Source organism: Morone saxatilis, unplaced genomic scaffold (assembly GCF_004916995.1).
Source record: "Morone saxatilis isolate NCDOM2014 unplaced genomic scaffold, NCSU_SB_2.0 Contig20, whole genome shotgun sequence".
NCBI classification, from domain to species: domain Eukaryota; kingdom Metazoa; phylum Chordata; class Actinopteri; family Moronidae; genus Morone; species Morone saxatilis.
In genome coordinates this window covers 8,704,732-8,714,152 of record NW_023339763.1, presented here as the reverse complement: position 1 = coordinate 8,714,152, position 9,421 = coordinate 8,704,732, and the positions used below count along the sequence as shown (strand labels likewise).

General features: G+C 39.5%; 1 protein-coding gene across 3 annotated transcripts in view; it reads right to left on the bottom strand.

The window, feature by feature from the left end:
• Positions 1-8,726, bottom strand: part of gabrg2 (gamma-aminobutyric acid type A receptor subunit gamma2) — a 50,053-nt gene extending 41,327 nt beyond the window's left edge. For all 3 annotated transcript variants that reach the window (XM_035667324.1, XM_035667325.1, XM_035667326.1), the window contains exons 1-2: positions 8,419-8,726; positions 374-513 (exon numbers count right to left, since the gene is read on the bottom strand). In XM_035667324.1, the coding sequence (XP_035523217.1) occupies positions 374-513; positions 8,419-8,537 (259 nt within the window). In that variant the 5' untranslated portion in view covers positions 8,538-8,726. The remainder of the gene's footprint in view (positions 1-373; positions 514-8,418) is intronic.
• Between the last annotated feature and the right edge of the window lie 695 nt (positions 8,727-9,421).

Here is a 9,421-nt window from a genome sequence, read left to right as displayed (position 1 = left end):
TATATATATATATGTCTTAGTGACAATTTTGGGAATCACTGTTGTATTAAGGGGATAAAAAAATTATATGTTGGGGTTGGACAAGTATTTCCAGCTTCACGCCGTTACACAATCATGGATTATCTGTCTTCAACAAGTGAGAAAATGGCAGGCTCCAGGCTTTAAGTCCCTTCTAGAAATCAGTGCGTGACATCGCTGATGTTATGTCCCTATTTTTCTACAGTTAATGGGTAAAGTGCCTGGATATAAGCATGTGCGATTTAATGAGTGCATATATGGGTTTGATTGCAAATTTAACCATAAACGTAAGTGTATTTCTTTGTGATTCTGTGACTAAACAAATCATCTGTGAAAAATCAGCGCCTGCGCCCACCTCCGATGTCAGGTCTGAGTTTGTTGTCATATCCATCTAGTAGGCTGTTTAGGATGTGTGTGACGTCACTCTCGTACACTTTGGGAGTCAGCACCCACGTCTTGTTAGACACCTCATCATCGTCATCAGTCTGGAAGGAGCTGCGGGGGGGTGAGAGAGAGTACAAATGCATGCAATCAATACCTTTTTTTATAAGGAGAGCAAGCAGTGTTTTTTTCCGAGAGTGCTCTGCTTTCTTTATAGAGAAACATTAGGAGATGAGAGACACAACGAGAGAAAAGTGTTCTGAAGTTGTCAATCCAAGGCCAGGAGATGAACTTGGATGAAAAATGTCCAGGCTTTTCATCACCACGTCTGTGCTACTGTAGACACACTGAAATATATGTGATTATCTTCGATTTCATTTTGTGTCTTCTATTTGTATAAAACAAAGCGACTGCATGGAAAATACAATATGAATTACAGAAAAGAGTGAAATAAAGTGATCAATATGTAGCATTACCATATGAATGATCTATGGTACACATGCAGTGCACACTTGTGATACAGAACATGCATTTCTCAATTTTATCACACTATAAGGTTGCCATTAATCAAATATTCACATTGTTTTGATCTGTGTATGTATTTAGACCACACCAGATAAGACAAAGTAAAAACAAACGGTGTACTGTCTAATATTTGACGTGAAAATGAGATGAAAGGGCTGAACTTATTTGCTTCAGATCTTTGCTTCCCCTGCATGATTCATAATCCTGTGGATCACAGTGTTGCTGACAATGACACAAGGCTAATACATATATGCTCACCTGCATAATAACATGGATAATAATCAATAGAAGTTGACAAAATGGACAGGTCAGCAATTAAATCAAAGTAGTGTCTTTTAAACCTCTTTCATGTGAAATCAGAAAAAAACCCACACACCAATAATTTAATTTTAATTCAATTTAAAAGTCTAATGTTGAAAAACTGATTTTATTTTTCTACCATCAACATCCAGATTTATGTAAAACTCACAGCTTTGTCCCAGCACCTACTATGCATTCTTAGTGGCTGACTGACCAATGAGACATGTTTGTGATGAAGGACTAGATTAATTTAAAAACACTTAAAAATGGCCTTCATTAAATGTCATACACTCTTACTGCAAGGCCCAGAGTTGAATGAGAAGATCCACAATGGCATTCAATGGGCTAAATATGTCCTTCAATTTTCATCTCACTGACTGCAAAAATAATGATACGATGGCAAAGTTGAGGTACTAAAGCCAAAAAGGGTTTTTAGGGCCCCCAACTTTCTGTGAGAGCTGGAGAAGACAAGCCAATTTTCCTGAGTTTACTCGCTCACCCCAGACGTCTCAAACTGAAAGGATAATGATGTCTCAAGAGCCCCCGACCACAAATACTACCACGGCGGAGCTGTAAATGTTTTTCCTGCTCTCTCTTGGTAAATTATATGTCTGGCATGAAGGTTTATCCTTTGTGGCAATATATTTTATTCAGGTTTAACACCTGAACAGAAGTTGAAGATATGTGATTTGCAATGATAATGTATTAGGATGAATTAATATGCTGAAAACAACATGCTGACATTAAGAAAGACTAGTGTATGTCAGGAGACGTAGCACTACATAATGCTTTCTGCAAGAGTAGAGGTTTGTACTGCCAGGGGGGCAGGAGTGAGATGTGTACGTCCTACTACTACTACTTTGTGTGTGGCAGAAAGAGAAGAGGAAACAGGGTATAGCAGCAGATATATGTGACATGTGTGAAAGAGACCGTGGACCAGATGTATGTACATTAAAGCACTGGGCAAATCTGTGCTGCATCTTTTTATTCAATTTGTGCTCGCACTATCTGTGTGTAATTAGTGTGTGATTTACTAAGGCAGCAGTTCATTACGCAATCAGTGTCTGGGTCTGCCTTCTAGACTTGTTTTGTGCACGAAGGGAGAGTCCAAAAGGTGCAGTTCAGTGGTTCTCAAAGGAATGTAAAAACAAGTCAAAAGCTAACTAAGACAGATTTATTTAGGCATTCATTACTCAGTTTTAATTAAAACAGTAGAGTGATAGTGTCTGAGGAATTAAAAAAGCTATGGAATGACAAAAAATGGTGCAAAAGACAAAATGTGTTGTTAAAAAAATAGATGTATCTTTTCTATAAATGTATCTACATCTACAACTATACATCTAAACAAGGAGGAACAGGGTTAATACATATGCACCACATATCTGGACAAAAATTCTTATTGCCTTTTATTAAATTAAATTTGGGTCATTCATATCTTGAACTGCACTGTAACTGCACAGTGATTTTTGTAATGCTGTTTAATGTATTTCACAATTGTATTGTGCTGTGTACTACTGTGTTTATATTTGTCATCTATTGCTCTTTATTATTTTCATTGTTTTGAATCAATTCAAGATTTCTGTGGAAGGATACAAGATAGGTCAAATGTCCCTTTCCTTCGACAATTTTGTCTTACAGTAATACACCACTATCAATTTTCACACACTCTTATGAGGGAGCTAATTTCCCATGCAAAAAAATTCAAGAGCCTTGGTAATATCCAATTAAATGTGCAATCAACCACACGTTTAATATCTCCCTCTATTTGTGCGATCTTCCTTGCATGCATATGCATTAGAGAGAGGCCTACTTCAATAATCACATGCAAGTTGTTCCTCAGATGACAGAAAACTTGCATATGCAGCTTGAAGACATCACAGATTCGTTTAGACGCACAATGCATCAGAAACAAGGAGAGGACAAAAGAGAAAAATGATAGATAGGTGGCAAATCCTTAAGATGTGTCACATCCTCAAGCTGTCATAGATCCAGATAACTTATGCACCTCCAGTAACCACTGGAGCAGATCAGGGAGATGGCCAACAGCATAAAATAGCAACCTTGGAGACAACTGTGAGTTTTCAGCAAGGCTTTAGCGCAATAAGGGAAAATAGGCTTCTGAATGAAATAATAAAGAATCTGTAATGGTGAGAAAAAAAGACAGTTTCCATGGTAAAGCAGAAGGATAGAAGCCCTGATAGCTTTCTCATGTTCTTAGGCTGGGTGCGAGGAATAATGTTTTGACCAGCACTACTCCTTAGACTGCATTAAGTGCCACTGAGTGCCATCCATCTCCACCATAACACTAGTGCCTAAAACATTAAATCTTCATTATTTTACTCCTTTTTAGATATGCCTTAAAAAAAAACATCCAGGGAGTACCTGTCCCTGACAGAGATGGACACAGACAGAAGTGATAGATTGATAGAAGGGTGTGAGAACTTAAAAATATCTGGTGTTTCTAAGGTTGCTGCAATTCTATCATCTATATTCATCTCGCAGTGTATCTCTGTGTATATGGAAATGCTCCAAAGACGAGCACATCAAAGGAGGAGCCATGTGTTCTCCACTGCAGGCAGATCTGAGGTTTTGCCTACTAATTCGGTACCTGAAGATCCACAGAGAGGTCTGTGCCAGTGTGTGTGTGTGCGCATGTGCACACTGTTAAGTGTTTGTGTGTGTACTCGTGTTTGTTTTTCATGCATATGTATGTCCGTGGCTGTGTATGTAATGGTGGAGAGTACTGGAGTTAAGTGTTGTGTTCACAGCTACCCTCACAATCTGATAGTGTCATACATTCTACCCCTTCATATTTAGCACCAACATCAAGAAGCACTCTCATCTGCAGCAGTCAGAACCTGGCCCTACTGTTGAACAGATCTCAATTAAAACCTCATCGCAGGTTTCATGTAAAGTAGCAGAGACCTTTACGTGTTCAAATAAGGGTCTAGGGAGGTTGGTGCTAGCTATGAAAACAGCTATGTGCCATTAACATCAACATCAAGTTCCCTTGAGCTATCTCATCGTTGCATGTTTTAGATTGTAGCTAATAAAGGAAGCACATTTAATGAACCCTCATGCTTATTATTCACCGACATGAAATCGTTCCTGCACCTATGGCAACAACACAACAAAGCACTCTCGCACATCAAGTTGTCGCTATAACCCTCCTTCCACAAGCTCTACCATTAATAAAACAAAATAGCAATACAATGGCCCCTTTTGACTCGTTAACAAACCGTAATCACTGAAAGTAGATGTAAATTGTCCTTCTGCTTAATAAATCAGGTTGCTGATTTGCAAGAACGAACACTTGCAGGTATGGTATTGAGATACAGTACTGTTAACAAACCAATCACCTGGACTGTGTCAGCAGAACCAGTGTATTCACAGACATCATCAGTCCCGCAAAACAGACACATAATAAATATTGGATGCAAGCTGACTGTTTCTCTCACTGAAGTACAAAAGGAATATAGCCATGTAATGTTAATAATTTCACTAGAAGTTAAAGGCTCAATCAGTAATTTCTTGGACTACTTGAATGTGAGGTTATACTGACAAACACAACTGACTTAAAGTTAGTGTAAACAAACCCTTAAAGGCAACATGAAACATGCTGTCTTGCATTAGTTGATGGATTAAAGAGCGTGTCAATCAATAAGAGTGTGATAGCGAGTGAGCCCTTTAAGGGTGAGGGTGCTGGGTGAGCTTTCTGTTTGCATTTCAATCGCAGTGCTTTTTGGAGCTTCATATGATCAGGGATATTGCAGTGAGTCCAAATCTAATGCAGCATTGACTGCTAAGTAACAGACTATTCCATGTATGCAGGGCAGACATATTACCATGAAGGAAAACTAAAAATTGACAAACTAGTTTTAAAAGTATCCCTAATTCACCTGCTACATACGTGTGTCCTTAAAACAGAAATGCACAAACCTTTTTGGAGTAAGGGTAGCCGAAAAGACCTATCCAAAGAATCTCTTTGGAGAGAAGAACTATCAGGGCTTAGATAGATAGCTATTATGTGCCAATAGCCAATCATGACCCTAATTCAGGTTTATTGTCATATTGTGGGCTGACTAAACAAGAGTAATCACCACTGTTGTTAATTCACGCCCTCTCCACTCTATCCCAGAAATCTTCAATCTTTCTGACCTTAACACCTCCCGGATGATGAATATGACAGAAATTGTAAGCAAGAGGCAGCTATGAGCTTTGACTGTCATCTTCTATTGTCTTGTCAAACTGTCTTAAATCAACTTAGAAAAAAGATGAAGATTGACATATTCATCTCTATCAAGTCATTTAAGGGATTCTGAGACATAAATACATATTATAGTCATTATAGGATACATGACCGACTGACAGTTTGTCAGAATTATACATACCAACCCTTTCCAAGTGATGACAAGATGCAGACAGTGAGTTGAGAGTGAGTCCAATACACTGTAAGTTTCATATGTAAAGGGACTGTAGTTTAAATGAACTGTACTTACTTATAAACACTATCCATTTGGTAAGAAATAATGCTGGTTGGGAATACACTGGAATGCAACAAGTAGCAGGTTGGACTCCGGATGGAATTTATAGAATTGGCATTCAGTATGTTCTCTTGTGAAATTGGTCCCACATTAGCCACACTTTTCCGCAGCTCCAAATAATACTACAAATCTGTATGCATTTTTATCAGATGTGTTTATTCCTATCCTCATTTCATGCATTATGCTATAGCGTGTTTTTTTTTTTTTCTAATTTTAGCCAAAAAATGACAAATTTAGGTCACTTTATTATCATTTCTTTTCTATACAATTATGCCAACTGAAAATAGCTGTGTGGGTGTATGTTGCTGCAAGGTATCTGTTACTCGTTACTTATTCAGAAAGATTTTTTTTTCACAGTTTTGCCATAATTTGCCACATGTAGCATTGTGTTGCTTTTCCTTATAGGAATCCTGCATTGCTGGCACTGATGCCACAGGAGATTAGGGATAAAGTTACATTCACAACCGAACAGCTTCACATCAGAGAACTATTAATGTTGAATGTTTCAAAACCCTAAAAGATTAGGAGAAAATATGCAATACAGGGGATTCTTCACAAGCTTCTGTGAAGAAAAGATGTTGCTAACAGCCAGTATCACATTGCTGAACCTACCAAATGCTTTGTGTTTTTAATTTTCCATACAATTATGTAAGATTGTAAGAAAGGTAGAATTGTTTGGCAGGCATTAGAGGAACTCCCATATATCCAGTGTCCATGTCCATCAAACCAATACAGGCTCTAATTGTCAATAATAATTATAAACTAGTAATATGATCTAGTGCAGTTAAGAAGAAAAACTAAAAATAGAGAATTAAAAATAAATTGCAGTGTCCCAAATTGTGGTTACGTAACGAATGTCATCCGCCACCTAAAATAGTCGAGGTGAGTTTACAGAAAAGCAAACGTCACCTGACCTCATAGAAAACCTGAGCAGAGCTTCCTCGTTCTGACATCACTTCCTTCTGTCATGACCGCGCTCCCACGGTTTACAAGCCCTCCTGGTGGATCCTGGGCCGGCGTCTGAAGCTTACATATCGACTGATGGAACAAACCTTGCATCCTGCGATACCTCGGATGTAAAACGATATCTGGCTGTGCGCCGGGGTTAATGTGTGCTGATAGCCATCAGACATCACTACACATAGTAACTGTCACAATGAGTCACAAAGTAGCATAGATTACAGCAAGCATGCCCGAGGCCTTGAGGGTTGTCTTATGTAAGAGATCTCACACATGAATCGCGAATGACTTTGGATGCAACTTACCGAGCAATTAGCTGCCTTTTCATTATTAAGTCGTGTGTAAACCACTGGCACGTACATCAGCTTTAACACAGGTGTTCACATAAAGAGCTTACATTTGGCCTTGCTATGCTCATTTAGGAAGCACCCTGATGTCACTTGCTTTGATCTGCCTCAGTTTATGTTTTTAACCACTCACACACAAATGATCAAATCTAAAACCTGCTCATGTACCTTAATTATGGATGCAATAGGGAACCAATGTGCAGAGCTTACTCAAGCATATTGTGAACACTACTTGTGCATACAATTAGAAACAACACAGGCCTGACAATGCAGGTTGGGCAGGGAGCCCTGAGGTTGATCAGCATGGCGGTGATTGAACGACGACTGATTTATCTGCCTCCATTTTTCACCCTCCAGCAGGCACCACAGGGCGAAAGAGCCGAGCCATCCTTCCTCTTGACTATTCTTATCTTGGGGCTCGGGTAGAACGTCTTGACAGGGACGACCAAAGCAGCTTCTCTCCAACAAACTCACAAATCTGCTCCTTAGTTAAAGCTGAAATGTCAGCTGTGCGTGTGTGTGCGTGTGTGTGCAAGACAAGGATCAGTCCATATGTGTTATCCCTGTCCTTATTGTGCCTTTACACTTGTATTCTCTGTGATTGTCTGCCATTTTGAAATGCTTTTAAAAAAATATATATTTCAAATACGTGGGATGAAACGTACCCTCATTCATACCCACAAGCGACTACATTGCATATATTCCACTTCGGCCACGTCCGACACATGCGTTCAATAATGAGGCTTTGGCTCTTAGAATAGACCTGATCCTTGGAAGATAGCTTAGCACAGACTATATGTAGCCTTAGCTTCAGGCAAATTAGCTGGCTGCCACTATGCTATTTCTAACGCCGGACAGATTGTGTGAGACACTGGGCGAAGCTCTTCTTACACACACTTAACTGTAAATATGTCCGGTATTAAATCATTAAATCATCTGCCAAATACTGTATGCAAGTCTGCTTTAGCTTCCTGTGAAAGAAAAAAAATAAAAATAAATATATATATATATATTATGATGCACGAAATCTGCCAGTAACGCGATGCATGTGTCGCTGTGCCTGTCTGAAAAATGAATATTACACTTCAATGTCAAACCGCAAGAATAATAAGAATACTAATGATATGCGATACATAGTTTTCTACTAAAACTAAACCCCCTCCTCAGCTAATCGTTCAGGATCCCACTAACAGCAGGGTTTGTGTTGGCATTAGATGGGAGGCACGGCAAAATGATGTGTTGTTGAAATTAAGAAAAAAAACGCTACCCAACAAAGCCGACACAGAATCCCGGTTTAAAAAAGAGAAAGAAAAAAAAGGAAATACCCCGCATTAACATCTTACCTTGTGGGGAGATTAACGACAATAAACACCCAGAGAAACAGCTTCAGGGGGAGGGAAGGCTTCGCCATTGCTGTCGAGCATTTGGAGGCTAAATTTGGTGAAGCCATCATCATCACCATCTTCGTTTCCTCTTTATTGCAGATGGACGGGTCCGTCTATTTACTGTGTTTCCTCTCTACGATACATTACGCACGCTAGCGGTAGCGGGTCTGCAATTGTGGACCCGAGGCGGACGTGCGGTGGAGTCAAATCAGCTAAAACAAAAAAAAAATCGATGCCACGAGTCGAAAAGCTTGATTTCGTATCGCTCGTTTTTTTTTTTTTTTGCCTGTCTGCTGCCGGATTGACAGCCTAACGGGGGCCTAAGAAACTGCCACAGACGGCGAAGCCCCCCCCCTGTAATAAACTACGCTGGTATCGAGCTGCTGAGAAAAAGCAGTGGAGCCTCAGTCTGAATGCAGATTAACACTGGGGTCAGAGAGGAACTGATGCACGTTGCTGCAGCACGGATCAACACATGCGTGGTTTCACCAAGCGGAAGCAGGGGTGCATAGAAGCAGGGGAAGAGAGCCTTAGCTTGGTGCTACAGGGAAGAAAAAAAAATTGTGTTTTTATTTTTATATTTTTTAACTCTGATCACACCGATGCTTGTTAATATCAAATATTTTGTCAGTATGAGAAAATCATACTGGCTACTGGTGAGCGTGTAAAACTTTGCACCATTTTTTGTAATTACTGCCAAATAATGTGAGTCAGAAATGAACAAAAACCCAGTGGTCACAACATTAGACCTAAGGTGACATCCCAGGGTCCCTAACAGGCTAATGAGGAGCAAATACACCATTGTATGCAGTATCAGTGACCACAATGAGGGTCTATAGAAGTTGTCATCATGTTTCACTTTAAAAGTAATGGCAAATCATTTCAGGCGGATAATTGTAAGTGTGTGTGTTCCTTGATGCCAAACAGATCTATCTGGGATCCTTAAATGAGCTGCAGGCAT